General features: G+C 34.8%; 1 protein-coding gene across 2 annotated transcripts in view; it reads left to right on the top strand.

The window, feature by feature from the left end:
- LOC138692632 (ecdysone-inducible protein E75-like) overlaps positions 1–27,321 on the top strand; it is a 465,297-nt gene that overhangs the window by 222,116 nt on the left and 215,860 nt on the right. Inside the window, exon 1 of one of the 2 annotated variants that reach the window (XM_069815697.1) lies at positions 11,751–12,581. The exons of the other annotated variant lie outside the window; for it this stretch is intronic. Coding sequence (XP_069671798.1) covers positions 12,479–12,581 — 103 coding nt within the window. The 5' untranslated portion in view covers positions 11,751–12,478. Of the gene's footprint in view, positions 1–11,750; positions 12,582–27,321 lie in introns of those variants that run through there. 2 annotated transcript variants of the gene reach the window in all.

The following is a 27,321-nucleotide window of genomic DNA, read 5'->3' as shown; positions in this document are numbered from 1 at the left end:
CTCATGCCTAAAAGTAATCTCCTCTAGTATCCGTCGCTATAGCTACTCAAACCTCTGGAAGACGACAGATGCCATCCACAGCGTCAGTTTGCTCTAAGCTTCTAATTGATTGATCTAGAGCTGATATGATGGCATGTTTATTTCTAAAGGGTACCCCTGCCAGTGGCTCTTTCATCTTAGAACAGCGTTTTTGAACCTTTGGCACACTAGGTGTAATTTAAAATCCCGCGGCACATTCATATAATCTAAACCAGCGGTTTCAAACCAGGGGTTAGTTAGGGTTTTAGGAGGAAAAGAGGACCATTAAATACAAATAAATCAGATAATTGCATCATCTATCATCACTTAGAAAATCGGCATACCAGGTTCTTCAGACAAAAAAGAAGGTAATAGTTCGGTCATTTTTCCCCTATATAGGCCTACAACGCTTAAACAAAGGATTTCGTGTAGGTATTAAGGGGTTAAGTACAGCTTACAGCAATAAATTTTTTGGAAATATTCAACATTTTTTTCCCTCCTACTGTACCTTCTACAATAATGTAAATTGGTTTGTGCAAAACACTATCTTTTTGCTATATGAAAAAAAAAAAAATTGCGATTGAAAAAAAAAAAACATTTATGCTCGACCATGCCGAAATGTAGTAATTACACACCTGGTAGCAGTCCTTTAATGCATGTCATTAAAGTACACCTATTCATTAAAGTTCAGGTTTTCGATTATTCTCGGATATACAATCGAAAGACGAGGGAAACGTCACGGAGGCTGGAAATCCAATACTGTCGCAGAAGGTTATGTTCTGTTACTATAATAATTAGCGTTAATTCTAAATAATATTCAAATAAATTCAATTTGTCATCTCGTTTTTCAATGTTGGATTCAATTTCAAGGTTATATCAAGACTAATGTTCATCTTACTCTCTAGATTATATCAAGGTCGTCGACATTCGTTTCCCGGAAAAAATCAATACTTTCGCGTCTGCGCACATCTCACAATTCATGAGGTAGGCTATTGCACTCACTCACGTAACAATAATATGAATACTTATGAATAATTTCAAGTTAGAAATATGGTAGAGCATAAAAAGTCGTATGAAACTTGCCTATACTGGTAATTAAGACGCTCGTATGAAAATTATGAAACTCGCTTGCGCTCGTTCCATAAACAAACATACTCGCGTCTTAATTTCTATCATTATAGGCTCGTTGCATAATGTACTATTACATATTTTTTTTTAAATTCAAACTTCACTGTGCAGCGATGAAGCGTTTCCCTCGTAACTCATAAACTTGTTAACTTTTTCATGTTCTCTCTCTTTTATTGTACTGCTGAAAATCATGTTTACAATATCATGCTCTTCAACAATATATATATATATTTTTTTTTTAATTTTGTGTTAGATATTTGACCGTTTTTAAAATGAATTTATTTTTTATCAGACAATCTATCAAAGGCAGAGAAGTGATTTTGCATCATATTGTAGATATGACATGCATTAATACACACAAAAAATTTCATCACAGAACGTTGGATACTTTTTGAGTTATGAGGGAAAAGCTTCATCACTGCACAGTGAACTTTGAATTTTGAAAAAAAAAATATATATATATATATATATATATATATATATATATAAATAATTTTTTTAAATCGTAAAAATATGTTTATCATATAGCAGAAGGACAGTGTTTTACACATGCTAATTTTCATTATTGTACAAGCTAGAGTAGGTAATGGAGGAAAAAAAAAGTTGAATATTTCCAAAATTTTACTCCTTTGAGCTGTACCTAACCCGTTAAACTACTGCAAAGCAATTTCCATTGTATAGTTACAGCCTGTTTATACATCCATAGCTTATGCAAGGTTTATTAGTAACGTTTTCTTCTCAACTCGGCATATGTCTCTATAAAAGCTATAGCTGCACTTTATTAGTAAGACTGTTTTTGTTTGCAATCAAGAAAAGGAAAGCTTATCATACCGGTATTTGGGTGCATATTAAATGCTTTCATTTGTGATAGTTCAATTTAACTATAGATAATATACTGTAGTAATCGCATCCACAACATGGCAGGGGAATTGATTAATGTTATAAAAAGTATAAATTTTATATCCTAATAAATTGGAAAGTATATGTCAAAACTTTACATTACATTCATTCTTTTCTTTTCAGGTGAGTACGCTTATACATTGAAACTGGTGTGGTTCATTCTTCCCTTTCAACAATAATTAATTGTAAGTATGTTATATATTCCTTCAAATAATATTACAAATAGGCTATTATTATTATTTAGCGATCTAAAAATCTCATTAAACTTAATGTAGCATTAATATGCCATTGAGAAAGTTCAGAATCATAGAGAGGGTTTCGAATTGAACGGGTTACATCACCTTCTTGTCTATGCGGATGACGTGAATATGTTAGGAGAAAATCCCCAAACGATTAGGGAAAACACGGAAATTTTACTTGAAGCAAGTAAAGCGATTGGTTTGGAAGTAAATCCCGAAAAGACAAAGTATATGATTATGTCTCGTGACGAGAATATTGTACGAAATGGAAATATAAAAATTAGAAATTTATCCTTTGAAGAGGTGGAAAAAATTCAAATACCTGGGAGCAACAGTAACAAATATAAATGATACTCGGGAGGAAATTAAACACGGAATAAATATGGGAAATGCCTGTTATTATTCGGTTGAGAAGCTTTTATCATCCAGTCTGCTGTCAAAAAATCTGAAAGTTAGAATTTATAAAACAGTTATATTACCGGTTGTTCTTTATGGTTGAGAAACTTGGACTCTCACTTTGAGAGAGGAACGTAGGTTAAGGGTGTTTGAGAATAAGGTGGTTAGAAAAATATTAGGGGCTAAGAGGGATGAAGTTACAGGAAAATGGAGAAAGTTACACAACACAGAATTGCACGCATTGTATTCCTCACCTGACATAATTAGGAACATTAAATCCATACGTTTGAGATGGGCAGGACATGTAGCACGTATGGGCGAATCCAGAAATGCATATAGTGTTAGTTTGGAAGCCGGAGGGAAAAATACCTTTAGGGCGGCCGAGACGTAGATGGGAAGATATTAAAATGGATTTGAGGGAGGTGGGATATGATGATAGAGAATGGGTTAATCTTGCTCAGGAAGGGACCAATGGCGGGCTTATGTGAGGACGGCAATGAACCTTCGGGTTCCTTAAAAGCCAGTAAGTAAGTAAGTAAGTAATTGTAATTTTATTCTTCATGTTATAAGTTGTAATCCCCTGGTAGGGGGGCAAAGAAGGCGTGACAGTCTTAAATACTACTACTACTACTAATGTAGTTCCAATTTTTGCTGCTACTGGTTCTGACATTCCCTTATAAATTTCAGTAGTCTCTCGAATGTATATATTGAGTTGGAGGTCTTCTAATTTTATATTTTGTTCAAGAAGATCAAATCACAAGGCTCTGCGATAATTATCGGTTATATATTTTGTATTAGAGCGATATTTTTAAATTAAATAGTACATAAGAATAGTGAGACCAGAAATATCTACAAGTTTTAGTAAAGTTATCTTAACCATTTATTTAGCGAATTCGTTAACATTGAAACGTCATGTGTGATTGAAAACTGCTGTCACATGCCATACGACACGCTCTGGATGGCCGTGACCACAGACTTGCTATTTATAACAATGATATCGATTCTGTGGTTGTTGCTGCACGAAGCCTGTTGACCACGTGAAGCTGTGATGGGGTTTGCTTGATGGATTAGGGCGGCAAACTCTGTTCACAACTTCTGACCTACTGCCTGCATAAAGTAATTAACATTGATCCAAACCTGTAGGTCGCTATCCCGTTTTATTTACACACTTCATGTTACAAATCTGACTTTTCAGGAATAGCTTCCTGTAAAGCCGATTGAGCTACTCGATTCAGCCGGGTTCGATACCCGGCCCCGGAACAATTTTTCCCTTAAAATTATTCAAGTCAGCTTTCCTGAAAAGTCAGATGTACAAGTATAATAAACGTCACTGTTCGTTAACAGAAAACCACAATTTAAGTCACACAGAAAAAGGTGGCGTCTTTGACGTCTTGTCAACCCACTTGAGATTTTGAATATAAAAAGTGAATAATTGAGGCGATAGCCGAAAAAAGGGCCCATAGGCAAAAGTCATGTTTCGAGAAAACAAAGATTGAAAAATTTATCTTTATGTAATTGCGATTTGAATGCATGTTTATCAACAGTAATCTCACTAGAGGGTTTGATTTATCTGGAGAAAATCAAAACTCGAGTGGGATTTAATTGACTATTACACGATTAGAAGAAAGTATATAAAGATTAGAAATAACAAAGTACTCCAATACAATAAAATATTAATTGACTTACGAAAATACAAAACTGTCTTCAAATTTGTATCCTCTCAACATTACAAATATCACGCTAGTAGATGGCAGTTGTGCCAACTATGTAATCTTCATTGAGCTCTGTGGACGGTTACTGGTCAAGAAGGCTTTGTTGATTCAGTTTCATTTTTATTAAAACAGTTGCATTCCGCTTCAGTTATCCCGATCCCAGTAATCAACGTCATTTGACAGATGATTTTCAATAAATCTTAGTATTAAACAATCTCTGATACGAGACTATTCATAATATTATATAGCAGAAGCTATAACAACTTAAATAATGTAAACAAGTGTTAGAAAAGTTTTAATTAGGGATGATGAAATAAACAAGAAAAGTTTTAATTAACGATGTTGAAATAAAAGTAAACATGAATAATTTTAAAAGGAACAGTTATTGAAAGTACAATTTTCAAATTTGAATGATTTAGTGGTTGGTGATTCAGTTGATATTATATTGAACGTGTGCGTAAAAGAAGTGGAACTCGTTGATGTACATGGTGTATCCCTCAACTTATTCAGGATTTCCGAATGGTGCTCTTCATTTATTTGTAAATAGGATTCCAGGGAAGATGCATAGCTATGACCAGTGATCTTTATTAATTCTTGTTCTTGAATGCCAATGCGATTCATATTTGAAAGTGCTGTGTATCGACTGGAGTGGTTTGTAATTTTCTGTTTTTTTGACGTCCAGACCAATGCAGTTTGAAATGTTAGCAAACAAAGAAACAAATGCTAGGGTAGTGATAAAAATAAACAAATGCTAGGGACGCGATAAAATTAAACAAATGCTAGGGACGCGATAAAATTAAACAAATGCTAGGGACGCGATAAAATTGTGCGATAAGCAGCCATGATTGGTTGAAAGACGTCCTTTCGTACCGTTTTATTGGTCAAAAGTAGTATGACGTAGTAAAAGTGTAATAGTCATGGTAATATTTTAGGTACAATCAGGACATAGGTACATTCAGGACATGGTTATAAATGCAAGGAAAAATTTTTTGATGTCATATTATAATATGTGTTTAATATAATTTTATTGTTCAGAGATGGATTTTGTTTTCTCTGTTTTTCAGCTTTTCTCACTTAATTTCATTTCTTTTTTCGTTTCTCTTTTCTGTTTCTGTATTTCTTATTATTTCTTTCTTCATAATTATTATTACCCCTCTCTCTCTGTATCTGTCACACTTTTCTCCATATTGGGTAAAACACGTCAGGTGTTAATTATGAATAAAAACGCTGATGGTAAGCGTAAAAACGTGTGTACAGCTAATTCTCAAGGCTGAACAATTACGAAAGTAAAGTTTGTACCCACACTGCGATCAGCGAGTAAAAGTGGCGATTGTTTACACTAGTAAAAGCGAATCATGTAATCACAATGTGTAGTAATTAGGTGAAAGCAAGTACAGCAATATTTGGGTCCCTTGCCTCACATTCTGCCAAGAATCTCGTGGCTTGCAACTATCTGGCGAACATCTTCTGTGAAAGCAACGTCCATATTGAGGCCTGATCTGGACGATTCAGAATTTCATCCTTACGAAATGCAAATGTCAACGGCGTCGAATATCATCATTATCAGATATACTGTAATTTTTTTAAGTCCATACAGGAATTTTACTGGAAGCAAGTAAAGAGATAGGTTTAGAAGTAAATCCCGAAAAGACAAAGTATACGATTATGACTCGTGATGGGAATATTGTAAGAAATGGAAATATAAAAATTGGAAATTTATCTTTTGAAGAGGTGGAGAAGTTCAAATATCTTGGAGCAACAGTAACAAGTATAAATGATACTAGGGAGGAAATTAAACACAGAATAAATGTGGGAAATGCCTGTTATTATTCGGTTGAGAAGCTTTTATCATCCAGTCTGCTGTCGAAAAATCTGAAAGTTAGAATTTATAAAACAGTTATATTACCGGTTGTTCTTTATGGTTGTGAAACTTGGACTCTCACTTTGAGAGAGGAACATAGGTTAAGGGTGTTTGAGAATAAGGTGGTTAGGAAAATATTTAGGCTAAGAGGGATGAAGTTACAGGAGAATGGAGAAAGTTACACAACACGGAGCTGCACGCATTGTATTCTTCACCTGACATAATTAGGAACATTAAATCCAGACGTTTGAGATGGACAGGGCACGTAGCACGTATGGGCGAATCAACGAGTTAGATACTATAGAGAGGCTAAAGACCTCTGATAAGCGCTCCCTGCGGAGGCCAACAGTACTATGGATCGTTCCCTAAAAAACATGGCGGTCTATAGTACCGCCAGCCTCCGCAAGGAGTGCTTATCAAAGGTACACTGCAACGAGTTGGTACATGTATTATATTTTTCAGATACATCAATATTTAATTTTAACATTTCGCTATAGGTTTTGTAAAAAGCTGATTTATAAATGAAAAAGTAATAATTAAGACTTTAAAATTTCCGAAAATGTCCCATTCCGTCGGATTTAAATGAAATGTACCGTAAATCATAATATTCGTTGCTGGATAATTAAACCCTCTCAATACAGGTACCATTGCCGCAGAGAATTATAAGATAAGACGGACTGAGCATAAGCGAAATATCTGTATTAATAAGTTTGTACCATCAAGAGTTTAGTATTTATTGTGTTTATAGGGCCTACTCCAATTTTCTTTTATTAATGCGTAGGGCTCTTTTTGTTAACAAAGAGGAAAGTATGCACTTGCATCACACACAATTTGTCATTATTGTTCAAAATAATGTAAGAACAGTTTTATTCTGCAAAAGCCTCTGCCTAGTTGCGAGACACTTGTGAGATCAATGTTTGTTTCAAATTATATTAGACTACACGATGTCTCCATCACGCGACAATATTTGTTTCAAATTATATTAGACTACATGATGTCTCCATCACGCGACAATATTTGTTTCAAACTATATTAGACTACACGATGTCTCCATCACGCGAAAAGAAGTGTACCTAGCTGTGGCTCCTGTTGTTTCTGATAACAATGTTAATCGTTAAGTATCTTATCGTTTCAATAAATGTGGTGAGTTATGATCATGAGTAACTTTCTATTAGTGTCATTCTTTAATTATTATGTTGCATGCTAAGAGATTATTTGAAGTTTTAATAATTGCAGTTTTCAAAAAGTTCTCTGTGTTAATTCCAACTTCAAATGAATTTTTCTCAATAACTTAATTACCGTACTGGATATTTTTTTTTAATTTTCGCCACTAACCTTTCCTATATTTTACTCCTATTAGTTACATACGTCGTCTCTCTTGAAATCACCTGGTGAGCACTGAATTACATAATTTCATATTAGGTTAGATTAGCTGTAAGGTAATTAAATTTGTGACGAAGTCAAAAAATTTATTTTTCTTCTGCCGATTAAATTCATCCGTCTTTAGGTGCTTTGCTTTGGTTGCATCGAGTATAGCTTGTCATTTAATATCTGGGCTATATTTAGTGAAACTAATAAAACATAGGCCTACAGCTGTTATAAAACGTAAAGTTTTATGTGTATTTTACTTTTTACTTATTAACATAGTCTTAATATATAACTCAATTCACAATAATACTAACTTCATCACAGTAATTTCCTACAACATCCGAGCCACGCCCCTTTGTTTTGACTAACCGAAACATGGCGGACCAATGTTCAATTGTCTTCAACTTTCTGAGATCTTTGTCCTCTCTATAGTATCTAACTCGTTGGGGCGAATCCAGAAAAAGTGTTAGTTGAGAGACCGGAGGGAAAAAGACCTTTAGGGAGGCTGAGACGTAAGTGGGAAGATAATATTAAAATGGATTTGAGGGAGGTGGGATATGATGATAAAGAATGGATAAATCTTGCTCAGGATAGGGACCAATGGCGGACTTATGTGAGGACGGCAATGAACCTCCGGATTCCTTAAAAGCCAGTAAGTAAGTAAGTAAGTAACAGATATGCATTTAACTCATAGAGTAGGTTCAAGTGAGAGGAAGTGTCTATGTGAGCTCCAAGCCTCTTGACCACTGGTCTCAATCCTTTCTATTTAAAGGAAAATTAGAAAATGTTGAAAGGGGAAAGCTGAAAATGTGTTGAAACTCGCATTTCTAGTCTCCATCGTAGGTGTTTACTGCGAGGTCCGCAACGGAAGGAAGCGAGAGAGAAATAAGGACTGCAGCATGAGTAACGACATGGATTCATTGCATGCACAAGGCTCCCGACTCGTCTTAAGCCAAAATTAACCCATCCATAAACCTTTCCAATTCGGACTGACGGAGCTGAACTTGGTTACTGGAGGCAATGGAATACAGCATCGGGTATAGCTTAAGGGGAGAGGATGGTATTTTTTGGTGAAAAATGAGTAAATTAAAAAAAAATCTTTAAAATGCTCTGTGATATGTGTGGAATGCATAGCATAATATTTTGTGAGTATTTGAGCCCTTAACAGATGTTGAGACTCTATTTTTGAACTTCCTGGGTTATGGATTTTTAAATCACTCCACCCCTTTTATTGTTGTTTCCGGTAAATTGAATTTTCGAAAACATTTTTTTTTCTTTAAAATACTCTTTGATATGTGTGGAATGCATTGCATAACATTTCGCGGGTATTTTTGCCCTTATCGGATGTTGAGACGCCATTTTTAAACTTCCTGCGCTATGGATTTTTAAATCACTCTCCCCCCTTTTATCGGTTTACGGTAACTTCATTATTTTGCTACATTGCCAGACAAAAATAGATATAATTTCTGAACTATTAAAGATACATGCATGAAATTTAGAACACATATTCTTTAGACTATTAGGTAACTTTTCTGTGTAACAGAATTTTGTTAATTGATTTCATTTTAAAACTACGTCCGTTTGTTTGCAAGAAAGTAATTCAGAAAAGTGTTATTAAATTTTAATTGTTTATTTTACAAACGTAGGGACTAATATCAAAATTCTGTTACAGATAGTTTGTAGAGCATGCTTTTGCAAGTACATTGCAAAAAGGGAATGAATCTACCTTTAAAAATGGTTTAGATATATCGGTTTTAGTAAAATCCTGCATTGGGTATTTTTTTTTCAAATCTGAGCACCCAATTATTTTTTTTTTCAAAATATTTATTTTTGGTTGAGTTGCTACAGATATGAGCTCTCTACATACAAAAAATTAATATTTTACACCAAATAGGAAAAAAAGTTAAAAAAATACCGTCCTCTCCCCTTAAGAAGCGACAAGCACTCTTGTTCAGATCCCACCTCTAGCCCATCTTAAGCCAAAACCACCCGCCACCCAAATTCTTGCCCTCGTGCCTTCCCTCATCCTATGTGGGCTGACAGGGCTGAACTCGGTCTCTGGCGACCTGGAATACAGCATCGAGAGCGACCTGTGAAGCGGCTAGAATCTATTGCCTCCTCGAGTCTCTGCCCCAACTTTTCTCTCGTGTACCATTTCTTCCAGTGCATCCTTCAGTAGCTACGTAAGTAGTTTCTTCCTAGCCAGTGACTCAGGCAATGAATGAAAAAAGAAATAGAAAAAATATAGGGATAGAAAAGGGGAGAATTGTGAAAGGAAGAACGATAGAATAGAAAGAAAGGAAGAAGGAAAGAAAAGGCGGAAGGGCTATTCCATCTCAAATCGACCAAAATACAGAGAAAATTGACCTTGCAATTTTTAAATACAATGAAACTTTTTCTGTCCGTTGAAAACTGTGATACAATACTTTGTGCAAAGTTTGAGGCATCAGAACTTCATAGTGTTTAAATTTAAAATATTTTAATTTATCGTATTTTCATAAAATTTGCAACTTTAAACTGTTGTGGCTCCGAAACCCTTTCACCCAATGATCAAAATCATGGTTTATTTTGATGCTGAGAAATTAAAGTTTATATTAACATATAAACAGTTTTTCTTACTTTTTATGGAAATGGAGAAATTTTTATTTTTCCTCATTAAGACGCCTTTGCTTAGGAAAAAATATTTTAAAAATATATAGTTAGATTCCGCATTGAAAGTACAAATAAACACATATTTTTCACTGATGGTATGTTGATAATAAAGTATTGAAAATATCAAATAAAGAAAATAAATAGTACGGCGCGTGAACTAGCCAGCTGACTGTGAGACGGGAGCTAGCCCAGATAAGCAAGGCCAGGAGACAAACACGTTATGTTTCGTCTAGTAGCGCATAGCTGGGCTAGCTTTATCGCAAGTTTTCATAAACACAGGAGTAAAATGACGCCCAAAGCTCGCTTATCTTCAGCTCTCGGCCAGTGCCTGCGGTACTGCGCGGTTCAAGTCCAGGCGTGTGAAAATAATTGATTTAATACCCTCGAAACTTATTGCCATACCACTAAGCAAATAATGCCGATGTCCCTCTTAATAATGCAAGGTTTTTTCTCAATATTTTTTACATTTTTACAAATGATCAAACAGCCTAGAAGTAAGTAAAATCAGATTATCTGTCTCTCTGTACACAATAAAAATAAGGATTACTTCTTATCATAACCTACCAAATGTCAGCTTCAAAATGAGCTCCCTTTCAATGTTCTGCAGTAAATGGTTCCAGAGTTCTGAACGCTGAAAGAGGCTTGTTTTTATAAAATACGCTAAATTTGTCGCTCAATAGTACGAAAACCGATTGACTTTCGGTAGTATATTTTTTAAAATGCACTGTCCTCAGCACCTTGCATAAATAGGGAAAAAATTATTGTATTAAAAAAATGCGAGGTTTTTTACTGATCGATTTCATATGGAATAGCCCCTAAGTAGTTTCTTCCTAGCCAGTGACCCAGCCAATGAGTGAAAAAGGAAATAGAAAAAAATATAGGGAGAGATAAGGGGAGAATAGTGGAAGGAAGAACTGTAGAATAGAAAGAAAGGAAGAAGGAAAGAAAAGGCGGAAGGAAAGGAAGAAAGAAAAAAGAACAAAAAATAAATGAGTAACGAAAGAAGAAAGAAAGAAGGAAAAAAGAAAATAAATAAATAAATAATGAATGAACAAAAGAAGAAAATAAGAAAAATAAGAAAAAGATAGAAATAAGAAAGAAAATAAGAATTAAAGTAACAAACAAAAAGGAAATGAATAAAGAAAGAAAGAAGGAAAGTGGGAAAGAAAAAAGAAAGAAGAAAAGACAACAGAGAAGCAGAAAAGAAAGGCTGGCCTTGATCTACAAGTCTTCACTCCTGGTATTTCATCCCCCTCCATCCACGAGCTCTCCGGTTTCACCCGTCTGACGAGGGCTTCACTTTTACTCGTCCTGGACTGGTTTACACACATTCTTACAACAATGGTCATCGTCATAGTTGCGAGCAAGTAAAAGTTGTGGTGTATCAGCCAGCGAGCGACGTGGTTGTTGACCCCTTGAGAGGGTCGGGAAGTGAGTTAGTGGGTCAGCCTCACAGCTTGTTTTCGAGAGTGCATGGCAGCTCAGTCCCTTAGCAAGCACCAAGGCGGCAGGCTATACTCTCGGCTCAGCTGTTACTTTCGCCTACCGCAGCAGTAGCGCGCCTAGCGACCAGCGCACGAGACAAGATTATCATCTTCGCTTATACAGCATCCGTGCCAACATCACTATTGTTGCCAAATCTTGGCGCGTGTGTCACATAGGGCTTTGCTCTACGTACAATTTTTCTAATCGCATTGTTGTCTATCTGGCGGATATCAAGCGAACTAATACAAAATAGTAGAACAACATCGTCAGCAAGGAAGTTTAGTTTCCGTGTTTTCTTTGAGGAATTAATCTGTGTGTGGAGTCTAACAGTGCGTCTGGAAGGGAGAAAATAGTGATTTCGTAGATATAAAGTTCGTAAGGACGAAGTGATAAGTGTCAAGAGGAAACAGTTATATTATTCTGTGGAATAACCCTGCAAACATGGTGATACGGTTACAGGTTCTAGCACTACGCTTGGAGTGCTCTTTTTTATAACAGACTTCTTTCTGGCTGTTTAAGGAAGAACTGGATTTGTTATCACGGCTTAAGGAATTCTGGTGTTGAGGGTGCAAGCAGGAACAGTTCCGATAATTTGTTTATATCTCCAGAAGCAAACTCCGGAGGACCAATAGCTTTGTTTTTTTCTGCTGTGTTTAAAGGGAAAAATAAAAATTGTGACTAAGAATTTGGTCCGTTGTGACGCTACATTGATAGGCACCATGACTGTGAAAGACTGTAAACCTGGAGATGCCACCTGTGCCCAGGACATGGATCCTTTCCTGTCTCAGGATAGCGAAAATCTTCTGGGAAGGGTGCTTGCAGGTATGTGTGAACTGATACCGTACTGTATTATTTTCAACTTGCCATTAATTTTATTGTGAGAAGATTATTTTGCATGAAAAGAAGTCAGTGAATGCTATTTCAGAAACCTTAATTTTAACTCATAATTACGTCTATATGTTTATTTACAGATCTTTGTTGTCAATAAAATTATGTATCTATAAAGTAAATAATTACAACATATTAGAATTGCATTTAAAAATAATTTAGCTGCGTATAATTACACCTATTTAAAAATCAATAAATCTAGCTGTAAAAGTTACATTAAAAGTACGTATTTTTTATATAAATTAATATACTCTAACTCCATAAAGGGATGCTAAATAGCCTTCACTTAAAAGATTATAATTTTAAATGTATTCCCAATGTGTAAAGAAATTATGTAATATTTTCCTGATGCAATCTTGTACACAGCCATTGGTTTTTTCATCGAGCGCTAACCAAGGCATGTAAAAACATGGAAGTAATCCGCACGGATTTGTTGAACGAAGTCAATTCTATTCCCGCTCGTGTGTAAAAGTTTCTTCCGGCAAGTCCCGCGGAGAAATATTATTACTGAAAATATAATTCCTATGTAACTAAAAATAAAAATACCATATCTTACACCTCTTGCTTTTTATTTTTAATTTAGTCGCACAGTAATTTCTTTCACGAAAGTGTAAAACCATATATGACACCAATTCTAGTATAGCAACAATAATTGTGTAAGATTAGCTGTGTTTATCGTTGCAATGCCGATTATAATGTGTGTCACCCAAACGTTCGTAACTCATAACAAATACCTGAAGTTGAGGATGAAATATCATGAAATATGGACAGTTTACATAGGTATATGATAACCGACTTATTGTGCTGAAATTTTCAAATAAATTAGTGTGGTTGCATATTTTAACCTTGACTAATGGAAGTGTAATCAATAACAAGAAATGTCACAATTATTAATTAGGTGTATAGCCACTCAAGTTAAATGAACGTTGTGTATTAATTGCTAGAAATTAGCTTTCAACATGTAAGTTCGTTAGAAACTGACAAGGTTTTAATTGTAAAATTGTGGTAAAAGTTATTGAACAAAAACTATTTACATCATTGACAAAAAGTATATATATTGTAATATATTTTAAAAGAACAAAAAATAAATAATTTAATTACGACCATATTTTCTTATAATTCACAAGTAAATATTGAGTTGAAAGCTAACTAAAACAAATAAAAATTTAACGTACTATTAACAAAATTTCTGATAGTATACGGCACATTTCTACATAGTTTAACCTCTTTGCTCTGAGTGATCCTGATATTAAAGGAAATTAAAACAAATTTAAATTAGAAATCCCATTCTTAATTGCAGAGGACAATGAAACTAGCAATGACGATGTAAGACTTCTACAAAATAAAGCTATGAAGAATGGTTTTGGATGGCGGTGTTGGTGGTGGTGGTGGTTAGTTACAAATAGGATCATTTCCTCATGTTTAAATTGTGATAATAATTTTCATCTCAATTCACACACTATGAACTACAATGAAATCTAATTCAGTAGCATGTATAACCGAGTATGAAGACTATTGAAGGGTGCAGAGGGTAAGAGGGGTATGTCTCTCGGTCGTTGAAGCTGATTGGGCTCTGGTCCAAACCAATGTTTCTTCATTACGTCTTGCGTTTTCCGAGTAGCTGCTGACGCAGGTGCTACGGTCTGAGTCCACACTCTCGCTCAGGGTTCTAGTACAAGCTCGCAACGTTTTCACTTTTCGTAACTCCTATCCCCTACGTGTTAACGTATCTGGGTCAACGAGGACTCTGTGGAGGCTAGGACGTTGCCCTCACAGCCTTCCTTCAGTAGAGTACACATTTTCTCACTCTCTCACTTGTAGGTTTTTTTTTAAAGCCCTCGATAACAGATTAGCCTCTCTAAGAGGTCTGTATTTACCACTCTCACCCATTGGTTTGTGGTCTGTTACGTTACAAAACGAGGTCAGTGATGCCTGTATTAGAGGCTAGTGCATTCACCTCTCGTTGTCGGAACTAGGGCAAGATGAAATTGAAACTGTGTGTGTTGAAAGCAAGAGTGGTGCAAGGTGATGTGTGGTCATCGGGTATATATGCCGACTTTGCGCTCGGCGGCCTGCACGGCTGAGAGTTCATTGCACTGCGCTCCACAACTAGGTTACCACAGTACCCCAGCCACCCCCCCCCCGACACTCTCTCCTCGCACCGTGCGCTATTTGTCACTCCTCAAAAACTCGGCAGTTTTTACTTTCTACATTCGACCATGCCGTTGTGAAATCGAAAAACAATCGTTGAAGGTCGGCCCAAATATGCAAGTATTCTTGGCTTTGCTACAAGGAAAATACATACATACATACATACATACATACATACATACATACATAAGGCCGACTGTAGGCCTACATATTTAGGGGCATATCTTACCGTTGTTAGTAGACACATTTTGATCAAAATGACCAACGTTCAATACCCGGTAAATCTTATGAGATTTATGACAGTTTCATTTAACCATTAATCCATAACCACCATGTTATTAATGTATCATTTCTAGCTTTTTTTGTTCGGAAGGGTCGTTACGTAACAGCTCAACTAACCTAGAATACACTACAATAATTACAAAACAATACATTGCAATAAAATATATCGTCGATTTACAACAGGGATGTCAAAGCGCCTGCACGCAAAGAGAAACAAATTACTAAATATAATATTTTGGGAATTCGGTTTTGTTAAGAGCTTTCAAAACGCCTTTTTCTCAGCGGTAATATTTTTTACTTAATGTGTTTTGATTGTCTATCACCACGGCATGCCGCGTCCTCAGGTTGCGGATCGAGGAGACAGACTCCAGATATGGAGGGTAGCTGCGAATATATTGAATAAGCAGCCGCGGACAGCCGATGAAAACTTGGACTCTCACTTTGAGAGAGGAACAAGATTAAGGGTGATTGAGATTAAGGTTCTTAGGAAAATATTTAGGGCTAAGAGGGGTGAAGTTACAAAAGAATGGAGAAAGTTACACAACTCAGAACTGCATGCATTGTATTCTTCACCTGACATAATTAGGAACATTAAATCCAGACGTTTGAGATAGACAGGGCATGTAGCACGTATGGGCGAATCCAGAAATGCATATAGAGTGTTAGTTGGGAGGCCGGAGGGAAAAAGAACTTTGGGGAGACCGAGACGTAGGTGGGAAGATAATATTAAAATGGAGTTGAGGGAGGTGGGATATGATGGTAGAAACTGGATTAATCTTGCTCAGGATAAGGACCAATGGTGGGCTTATGTGAGGGCGGCAATGAACTTGCGGGTTCTTTAAAAGCCAGTAATTAAGTACGGTAAGTAAGTAAGTGTTTTTCTTGTAAGCAGACGATATTACATTATTGTATAATACAGTCATTACAAAACAACACATACTTACAATATATTAGCCTACAATACAATAATTATTACAAAACAATACAATACGTTGCAGTACAATATAATACACGAATCCAAAGTAAGAACTCTTTTCCCCTTTTACTGAGCAGGGACCTGAAGACTTATACCGAGGTGAGATTTGCTTACCACTCCTACGAATCATAGCTATTTGTCGCCGAACGGTCGCGCTTTTGTACGAATACAGCACGCTGCACCGTGAACTTAACGGGAGTATGATAATGATGATAATGACATGTGAATAAAATGTCATGGTGAAATGAGTCCGAAGTCAAATGCTGAAAGTTACCCAACAATTTTGCTTGAATTGGTTGAAGAAAAACCTCGGAGAAAATCCCAATCGGGTAAATTGTGCCAACCAGGATTTGAACCCGTGTCTGCTTCTTTCACGTCTCAGACGTGCTAACCGTTACTTAAAATGGGCGGACAAGTAAGGGTTTAATATGAATATGAGTGGATTTGCGATCCCTTATCAATGTTCAGCATAACTTTACTGAAAAGGGGAACATTGTCATTCAAACAACACTGCTCTCCTGGCTCTATCGGCAACCTGTCACACATCCAAGATAGCAGTGTAGTCTATTCATGTCAAACGGACCTTTCGTCAGTCCAAAAATATGCAACACAAAAGAATATACCGAAGCTAGTCTGAGTGGCAACATCAGACTACAAACAGTGCTTGGGGATAAATTTGTTTCTTAACAAAAATAGGGACTACGCTATGTAAAGTAGTTATTATTGTTCTGGTTAGATTTGCGTCTTTCCGGAAGTTTTTGTTTGTAATCGTTTTAATTTAATTATAACTCAAACTTCACAATGAAATAATTTATTAAACAACACATAGCTCATGAAGAAACGTAAATGTCCATCGTCATTCTATACATTTTTACACACCACGTATGTATGTAATCATTTGTATAGACGGACAAACGGTCAGTCATTCTGTTTGACTGTCAGGAAAATAAATGTTGTTACTTAAAAAATATTTAATTTAAAAAAATGCTATTGTTATACAGGTTGATCCGTTTTGGTATGAATAAAATAAAAACACCGTAAAACACATACTACCGAACGTTATGTATTGAAACTTTTCGCATACAACACTGAAAGATGGGAGATTCCTCAGAACTCAACATGACCTCCATTGCGCACCCTGCACAACGCAACGGTGATGCAATTCAACCCATATCCGTTGTAACATAAGAGGGGTGATTTGTTGAAAAGCTTGAGTAATTTTTACTCTCAGATCATCACTGTTCATACAATGTCTTTAACAAAACCCTACATGAAGAAGTCAGGTGGGGTTAAGTCTGGGGGGTTTGGGGGCCAAGCCAAGAGATAGCTGCTTCTCGTACTGGGTTTCTCCTGCGACCTCCTACATGTTTTTTTTAAACAACAACCTGTTTCTACAAATTTTCGATACCATAACATTATGGAATCTAATTTAGGTACATTACGGACACCATACTCACGTCGAAATTCTCTTTGAACTCTTCTAACACTCTCAAATTTAGCATATCAAAGAACACATTGTGCCCGCTGTTGATTTGTAGTAGCCATTTTAATCATCTACGATTTTCATTTGTCCTTTCAGATTATGCATTGTTGATTATTATATAATGGGAAATCCCATCTTTTAATCATAATATAACCAGCAAGAAATTTTTCTAACTATCATAATAGCTTTATAATAATAAATTAATATTAACCATACCCAAACGGATCAGACTGTACTTTATCTTCGATGAGAATCATTGGACAGTTTCTCCTTTGAGAAGCAAAACCGTCTCAGAAATAACATTCGCTTCGGTAGCGAATTTATTTGTCTTCTTTTTTAATATCTTCTTCCAATATCAACTTGTAATCCTCCCAAAGACAGTCGCTTTCCTCTCTGAGTGATATATACCCCGAAGAACTATAACAAGTCCTACCCCACAGCTTTCTATCATCTGAAAGTGAAACTCTATTACTTTTCCAGTTCTCAAGATGAACCTCTGAAGTTTCCCTTTCTATGATTTACTTTTACAAAGACGCTGACTCTTTTCACATCGGCATCAACTGCTGAGAGTTCTGTTACCATATTTGTGAGAAATCATTCTAATAGCCGTTGAGTGGTTCCCAGATTCAAACCCGCTAGAGTCGCTGGAATTTGGCAGAGTATTAAAATTCTTAACAGATCTTTGGAAGAACAATAATGAGTTCTCGCCTCATATATTTACTGCAGCGGTTCCCAACCTATGATTCGCGAACCCCCGGGGTTTCGCTAGTGATTTGTAAGGAGTCTGCGAAACCAAGGTGTGTCTTCAAACGTTATTTTAACTAACAAGCAAATATTCTCATAGGGACAGATAAAAAATTTATTTTTTCCCTAGGGGCCTTTTACAAAAAGAAAACACAATTTCGTGGAAAGATTTATTGGAACAGATACAGCAATTGTTGAGCTATTTTTTAAACATATTCCCCACCTGGATTGAAACATCTGTCATACCGTGGCATCAACAGAGAGGTGCAGACGACTGTCACACACTGGTTCCGATCCCAGGCTTCAGACTTCTACGACACAGGGATACAAATTTTGATCCCACGGTATGACAAATGTCTCATTTCAGGTGAGAATATGTTGGAAAATACTTCAACCAAATCTGTATGTTCCAAAACATCTTTCAATGAAATTGTGTTTTCTTTCTGTAAACGGCCGCAGGGAAACTTACTTTCTGGGGGCTCTCGTAATTGCGCTCGAGTGGCCAAAATTTGTATAAGTATTTGTTTTGACATTATTAGCATGCTGACAGAAAAAAAAAATAACTTTTTTATCTTCCTCCATGAGAATTTTGCTTGTAAGTTTAACTTTATCACATTCTCTGAGTTTTATCAGCTTGTTGAAATACTTTATTTTTATCTCAGACTTCTTTGAGACAGAGTTTAACGGGCATGAGTCCAACTTTTAACTATATTCACCGTCCAGGCTAAGCAAGATAAAGAAATTAAACTTGTGGTCTCTCTGAGTTATGAATCGAGAATTCGATTAATTTCCCACTCTTCCACTGACTTCCTAGCATCACATGATGAATTCTCGTCCGATTTCTTTGAAAGTATAAAAATCATCTTCATTGATTGCCATTAAAATTAAGAAAATTTTATACTTTCCGTAATGTAAAAAACAATTCTATGAAAAATCTCTTCTTGGTGACTAATAGTTTTCCCGCCAAAAAAGAGGGGTGTTAGGATTATTAAAATTATCTTCTGATTCTAGCTTTAAAATCGTTTCCTACAGCGTCCCTGTTGGAGTCTTGGTTGCGTGCACCACTCTTACACATTCGGTCCTGTTTCTCGAATCCAAAAGTAAACATTCTCACTCATCCTACTCCAGCGTCCTGAATTGGAGTCATATTATTCCCCATGAAGGCGCATGGGGTACATGGAGGTGGTGGAGCTCCATATTTCCATTACCTCGGCACTAGAATTACATGGTATAGTGAGGACCACGCTCCGACATTTTCACCCCCGGAAAAAAAAAACAGTATTCAGTCTAAAATAAGATAAAATGGACCCTAAGAACGTTTTCAAAATTTGGTAAATATGAAAAAAAACCTCCAATTTCCGGAATTGAACCCGTGAACATTCAATCTGTACCCATTTGTTCTACTAATGGAGCTAACCGCCCGCATGTAAGTGGGTGCGTATGTCTGTATGTGTATGTGTGGTATCTGAAGGTTTTATTTCAATTTCGCGAGTTTGTTGTTGTCTCAAGTTTTATTCTTAAATTAGTACAAATGTGGCGTACAGCAGGCCAAATGAATAGCCCCGAGTGACTGGAGAAGAAAAGAATTTCTGAACGTGTTCCTTGCATATTTATTATTGTTCGTGTACTCTAGTTTCAGAATTGTTGTGAGGATGCACGTTTAATCTTGTGGTGGAAGTTTTCCTCCCGCTCTGGAAGAGATGATCTGTCCGAGATTTGTTTCCATTTCCACAGACTATTGTGCTATGCTGATACGAGAACGTCTAGGCCTAGCCACTTCTACTTGTATGCGAAAGACTTGCTTCCTAGCCTTATAGCGGAATTACTATCCAGTACCCGGAAAGGTCGCTAAATATTTACCTACATTAATCTGCCTCCCGTTCACTTCTCTTGTTCACAAATTCACAGTAATTAATTTTGTAATATAATCAGCTATATCAAACCACTAAACCTTAAGACTATGGATCTATGAAATTTCTAATTTCTACATTTTTACACCAATTAGTCTCAAACTTTTACCACATATTTCTTACAATGTGGACATGCAATACACAAATTTTCACTTCGATATTCCAATCAGTTTACTTGTAGTTAATTTTTGTTTCTTTTTTAATATAATTGTCCCAACTTTCAAGCATTTACATACATTTTTCTTTAAATTTATATTTCATTTATTCCTGATAGATGTATGTAAAATATGACACATGCTTTTCATATTTTTCAAATTACTTTTTGGGAAAAAACTATTTACCCTTTTAGTTGTTCATTTTTTCACTTTTTTTAAACATCACATTCTTAACACATGGTGATTTGAATACTTTCAATAGCAGAAGAAAACACATGTGTCAGTTTACTTCACATGCTTTTGTGGACTTTGCGCAAAATTTTACTGAGATTGGAGAAAAACTGCGTTCATGAGAGCATTTTGAATGTTACAAAATGTTGAAAATGTAAAATCGAGAAAACGAGTATCAGAGTTCAGCATGTTTATTAAATATACTATCGATATCCTTCCTTCCTATACAGGTCTACCACACACAATTTTTCTTCTGCATAACAGCGCGAAATATGAACTAATGAAAAGTAAAATTAGTTAGAATGAAGAACAAAGTCTGTCAGAATGACAGCTGAGTGTCAGTTTAAAGGGCTGCAGCTCCACGCATGCGCTGGTCCCTTTTAAATTCGTTCTGAGGGGCTTTAAATTGTCATAGGGCCAAAATAGGCACTGATTTAGAAAACTGAAACATTATTTCATTTTTTAGAGTTTAAAAAATTCAATTTTTTATGTTTTCCTCGTTAACTTCACCGATCCATAGCCTTAAGTTGGTTTGGTTATATACAATATGTACTGTACAATGTCGGATAATAGATTGGTTAGAAAACTTATATAAGTGGAAACCTATTAACACAAGACCTGTTAGTAGACCAAAGATTAGTTGGGAAGATTAATGTAATTCATGATCTGAAAGAAATGAATATTAACAAGTGGGTTAACTTTGTCCAAGATAGAGAAAGACGGAAAGCAGTTGTTGAGAAAGCCAAAATATTTTATTGTTTAAAGCTGTAACGCCTAAAGAAGAAGAATTAAATTTGCAAATGCCTTATAATCTCTCACGAAAAAACACAAAGAAACAAAATTCAGGGTGAACCTTAAGTAATGTCATTAATTTCAAGGGGTTATTCTTTGAGATATTTCAAACAAAAAGTTTAATACAATTTTACTCGTTTTTGTTTTCTTTTCAAGGAAAAAAATTGTTTTATATGAAACATTTCAGAGCGTGTTTTGGGAAAGCCATTGATTGAATTCCCAATATGCTCGATCCATTTAAGAGAGCATTCTATTATGAAAATATAAGATTGAAAGAATTTTAGTTTTTTCCTGTAAATGTGTAGAAATTTGTTCCTAATAAATGTAACATTTTAAAATTCCTTTACACAGCTAAAAGCTGAATTTGTTCAGATCAAATTTCTGCACATTTAAAGGGCACAAATATTTTTTTTTCAATAATTTATTATCGTAATACACTGCTTTCTTAAATTGACTTAACATATTGGGAATTAAATCAATGGCTTTCCCAAAACACGCCATGAAATATTTCATACATTACAAAACAATTTTATCTCATTTGTTTGAAATGTCTCAAAGAATAACCCCTTGAAATTAATGACATTATTTAGGTCCACTCTCTATATTTATTCTGTTATTTAGGCCTATATATTTATCTGTATTCATTAATTTATTTTATATTTTCAGGTGGAAATAAAATCGAATCTATTTTAATACATCCTTGTATTTTTATATAAATACCTATTAATTTACTATCTGCATTTTGTACTATATTATGAACGTTTTCAGAAGTCAAGAGTTTGATAATATACACGTAGATTATTTCGCCTTCGATCATGTCTCGGGTTCCCAATTGAATAGTTTCTGTACTGTACAAAAATCGTGAGCAATCTTAACGGGAGCGTGAAAACTACAACGGATATAATTAATGTAAACAGATTGCGTGCCGTGGAATATATACAGAAATTAATAATTATTCCTCTTTTTAATTCAATTATGTTATTAATCCTTCCTACATCGTATCGTGGCTGTTGTCAATGATCTAGAATTCTTCACTGCTACTTAGATTTACCGTTTCACAGTTTGACGTTTGGTTCACCTGTGATGAGCACTTTCACTTATTTTCATGACGTCATTTCTCTTTCGTATGTCATGGTTGCCAACCTCAGTAGGTCAGAATTAACATTCATGCCGCAAATTCCTAGATTTGAATACTTTTCGTCACGGACTGAACTGTCACACAGTGAATAAATTTTAAAAGTGATTTTAATATGATGCCTCTTTATTAATTTGTTGTTGTTATTATTATTATTATTATTATTATTATTATTATTATTATTTCGCCATGTATTTTGCACATACAACGTTGTATATAAAAGTATTACTAATTAAGATGGTGAAAAAAAATAATCACGAAATTACTGTCACATTTTTAATCAGCCATGCGTACGATATCTTGTTCATTTTTCAAGGAAATTTTGAAAAGTTTTAACAAAAAAAAATAGCGTGTTGCTGGTCATGTGCAGGGTTGGGTGAGTAAATTACCTGTACGTATTTTACGTGTAATTTATATAGTAATGAACTAACATTTATTGATTTTGACAATCTAAGCATCAATTACTTCATGTCCTTATAAGAAAAATGTCTGTTGCAGCAGAAAAAAATGTATATATTTTTTGCCATTTTATACTGTAGTTTTTACATAGATTATAACATTTGTTCATGCTTTCATTCACTCTAATACTTAGAAAAAAGCAACGCTTTGCTGACTTTCAGTTTGTTTGTTGGAAAAACCCCATAACATCCTAACTAATTAATTTCCGGGGGACTTTACTTAACTTATATTATAAAACACAACTAATAATGAATAAACCTAACATGTAGCAACTAATATCGCTTTCGTTAAATATATTTTGACAATAAAAATAAAAATAATTAAACTAAATAGTTTTTATTGATTTCCCGAAAGTTTTGTTTTTATTACTGTAGGGTTTTAAAAATAATCGATTCTAGTGACAAAGTCCTTTTTTACAGTATAAGAATTTAAGATAAATATTATGATTTGAACACATTAACTCATTAAATGTAATAATTTTCCAAATTTTATGTGGTAAATGACTAATCATCAAAGAGTTGGAAAGCATTGCTGAATAGACTTTTTGTATGTCAGAACATTACTAAACTTATTTTTTCAATCTTCGCTTCCACTGGCACTACTATCTTTGTTGGTGGTAGGCCATGGGTACATTTCTGTGTAGGAACCATTGACATCATCCGGTATGAATTGCAAAATCTTCTTGAGGTCTCCATTTTTTTAACATTAAGCCTAATTGGTAGCCTCGAGTTGCATGCTAGGTTTGTTGGCAGTTCAAACGGTAAATTTTCATCACAAACTGAACAAAGGAAGACTAAAAATAAAAGTTCTTGAAGGTTTTTTTTACGTATTTTGCATTTATTACGTTAATTACGCATTATTACTGTGATGTAAATAACCTTTTTTTTACGCTTAAAGTCTCAACCCTAGTCATATGACATCCGTTTAATCCACAATAATTTCTGACATCATTGAAATAAGCAACAGGGAACTACTGCATCGTATCATATCTAAAATATACCAAATCCATCGAATTTCAATGGAAAATTGTCCTTCGCAACATGTAATCATAGGAAATGTCTCCATCAATACGACATATATTTTCTGTAACGTTCCTAGCAATATTGCAGCAAACTATCGGATCTAGTGCTGTGTAACACGTCATAAAAATCAATTTTTATATAGAACTAATTCGTCCCGTATAAGAAAGAATATAAGGATATAATATAACCTCGTACAAATAAATGAAGGACAGGACAACACTTGCAACCTCCTCTTTCCACAAGAAGTCAACTTTCGTACCCGAGCGGCAGTTTTAATATCTGGTTGACACCATGTGTTTAATCCAGAATACTTGAACCAGTATTCATGCTGGCTTGATCGACCCTGAAAGTGAAACCTGCTTTTGATCTTGTAACGAATTAATCAACTCTTCACTTTCAGTGCATTAATGGTACAAAAATATTTTAGAAATCTGAGGTGACGCAAGGTCAGTAATTTGGATGATTCATTTCAGAATGAATTTTCTTTAAGTTTATTTACTTACTTAAATTATTTCAAATAATTTGTCCGCCCTAGAATTTCACGTTTATCGCTCGATTTTAAATTGATCTTCATGTGCTACCATAGTTCATTCAGTCAGCTGACAGCTTTACATCGCAAGATTCTGGGTAATATTTTGGCGAATCCACGGACCTCATCTCATCTCACTACATTTCGCCAAAAAAAAAAAAATGCACAAAATTGTAAAAATTGCTAAATTGTAAAACTATAAAAATTTGTAAAAATTGTAATTCTAATATTGTAAAATGTTGACTTGTTCCACATCTTAAAGCTTCATTGCTCATGTAAGATCTATGGAATAAAATAAATGAATGAAATGAATGAATGAATGAATGAATGAATGAATGAATATGAGGAGATTCTTTGAGACTTTTTGACAACAAAACGGTTGTGTGACGGATTTCCTCCATTTTTTATTAATTTCGTCAATTTTATTTCATCATTATTTCATATCACCATATTATCGTCAATCAAATAATCTCTGCAGTTGGAGAGGTTCTTAACCCGGTGATTATGATAGTTAAAGAAATTATTTGGTTTTGGAAAAAAAAATTAAGAAATATAAAAATCTTAAAGTATTGTCAACAACGCTGGTTAGATTTCCGAATTAAAAATTAAGCTCTCTCTCGCCTCACACACACACACATACGCACGCACACACACAGAACAAAAATTACATGAGGATTAGGGGATTATGAATGTCTTAATTTTAGCAAGTGAGATTTTCGAGACACCGTCCATGTTGTTAAGAAATTCACTATAAATATTCTACCGCAGGGCAGGTCTTTCACTGAAAATCCAACATTCTCCAGTCTTTCCCATTTTCTGCCTTCCTCTTCATCTCCGCATATGATCCATATATCTTAATGTCGTCTGTCATCTGATATCTTTTTCTGCCCCGAATTCTTCTTCCTTTCACCATTACTTCCAGTGCATCCTTCAGTAGGCAACCAACCAATTGCTTTTTCTCTTCCTAATCAGTTTCAGCATCATTCTTTCTTCACCCACTCTTTCCAACGCAACTTCATTTCTTATTCTGTCTGTCCATTTCACATGCTCTATTCCTCACCATATCCACATTTCAAATGCTTCTCTTCTCTTCTCTTCTCTTCTCTTCTCTTCTCTTCTCTTCTCTTCTCTTCTCTTCTCTTCTCTTCTCTTCTCTTCTCTTCTCTTCTCTTCTCTTCTCTTCTCTTCTCTTCGTTGTATTGTCCATGTTATATGATTAATTGGAATACTTGAAAAATTTCACAATTTTTAATATATTAACAAAAAGCACATATTTACTTTCTTTATGTTATCTGAATTTAGCAAAAAAAAAATATATATATATTACAACGACATCCGTTTTGTTACGGTTTTTATGGAAAAATCACACTATATTATTATTATTATTACTGTATTATTATTATTATTATTATTATTATTATTATTATTATTATAATCAGCGTGTCAGGAATTTGTTTCGTGATGCATTATTTTCAAAAACACAACTCAGGGTTCTGAACTGTTTTACTTCTTTATTTTCCTCAAGAAATAAGACAAAGCTTCACATGTTTGATTCCGGAATTCAAGAATAAATGCAAAAAATATACAGTACAAATATTTAACTTATTCAGGGCAAATAAATATTCATAGTAAGTATTGAGTCATTTATTTGAACCTCGGACCGTGGTTACAGTTCACCTTTTTAAGTACCGGAGGCTTAAAGCCACTTTCCTCTGCACGACAGAGTATTTACATGCAACCAGGAGCTTACGACCGGTGCTGAAATGTAAACAAACGACTGCAAACGATAACTTTCATTTTTAACGTCTTCAAGCGGAACATTTGTGGACGCTGCGTTGTGATACCTGGGGCGTTGGGAGTGGAAAAGAGGATGAAGTGAATTCTTCAGTGACATCACAGAATTGAGATTCATGGTGGGCACGATTGAGAAAATTACGAAGTCCTTACGATCAAATGTCGCTTTTTGTGTGGCATGTTCATTTAAAATTGTATCACTGCATATGAACAGTTATTCTATAGAAATGTTTCTGATCTTTATAGTTGTTATCTGTCCTTATCAGGTGCCATTTTCTTCGAATACTCTTCGTTCAAATATTTTAAGTAACATTGCAGAATGACATCGTGATGATTATTTATTAGAAATGTCATTATAAGATGAGTCATCTTGACGTAATCTATGAGACGGTGCACTGTAAATGTCAGTACATTATTAATGAATAATTTGTGTTTTGAAATCTGTTACCTTAACATTCCACATTACTTTCAGTTTCTTACCTGATCAGGCGTTTAAATCACATGTAATTGACATAACATTTCAATACGTCTTTAAAAGAAACAGGTTTTCTTTTATATATTTTTGTTATAATCTGATTTTTATAATCAATGTTTTCCTTTAATTTTCTATAATTTTTTTTTATTTAAAAAACCTAAAACCCGTATCCCCATACGGGTAAATCTTGCAGTTATAAATGCGCAATGTGTGTTTGTTTGTTTGTTTTTAGAAGATGATTTTTTAACGTACAAACCAAAAGGTAAAATAATGCAAGTATTAGAATAGTATTGATTTTTGCGCTCGGTTGTATAATTCTGTAACTAAATTAGGTACACCCAGAACTTTTAACATGTAGCCTAACCACTGAAATATAATATAGAAATTGAAAATATGTGAAGAGTTCGCGGAAAAAACGATGAATGTCACAGTTTTCTTAAGGTTGATGTCATTATCTAATTCAATGGATCACTGCGAAATTTAATGTTGTTCGTATGAAAAATGGTAAAAAGGATAATTATCACCATGAATACAGT

The sequence above is a fragment of the Periplaneta americana genome, chromosome 17, assembly GCF_040183065.1.
Source record: "Periplaneta americana isolate PAMFEO1 chromosome 17, P.americana_PAMFEO1_priV1, whole genome shotgun sequence".
NCBI classification, from domain to species: Eukaryota; Metazoa; Arthropoda; class Insecta; order Blattodea; family Blattidae; genus Periplaneta; species Periplaneta americana.
The sequence above is the reverse complement of the archived record's forward strand: the minus strand, read 5'-3'. Positions and strand labels throughout refer to the sequence as shown.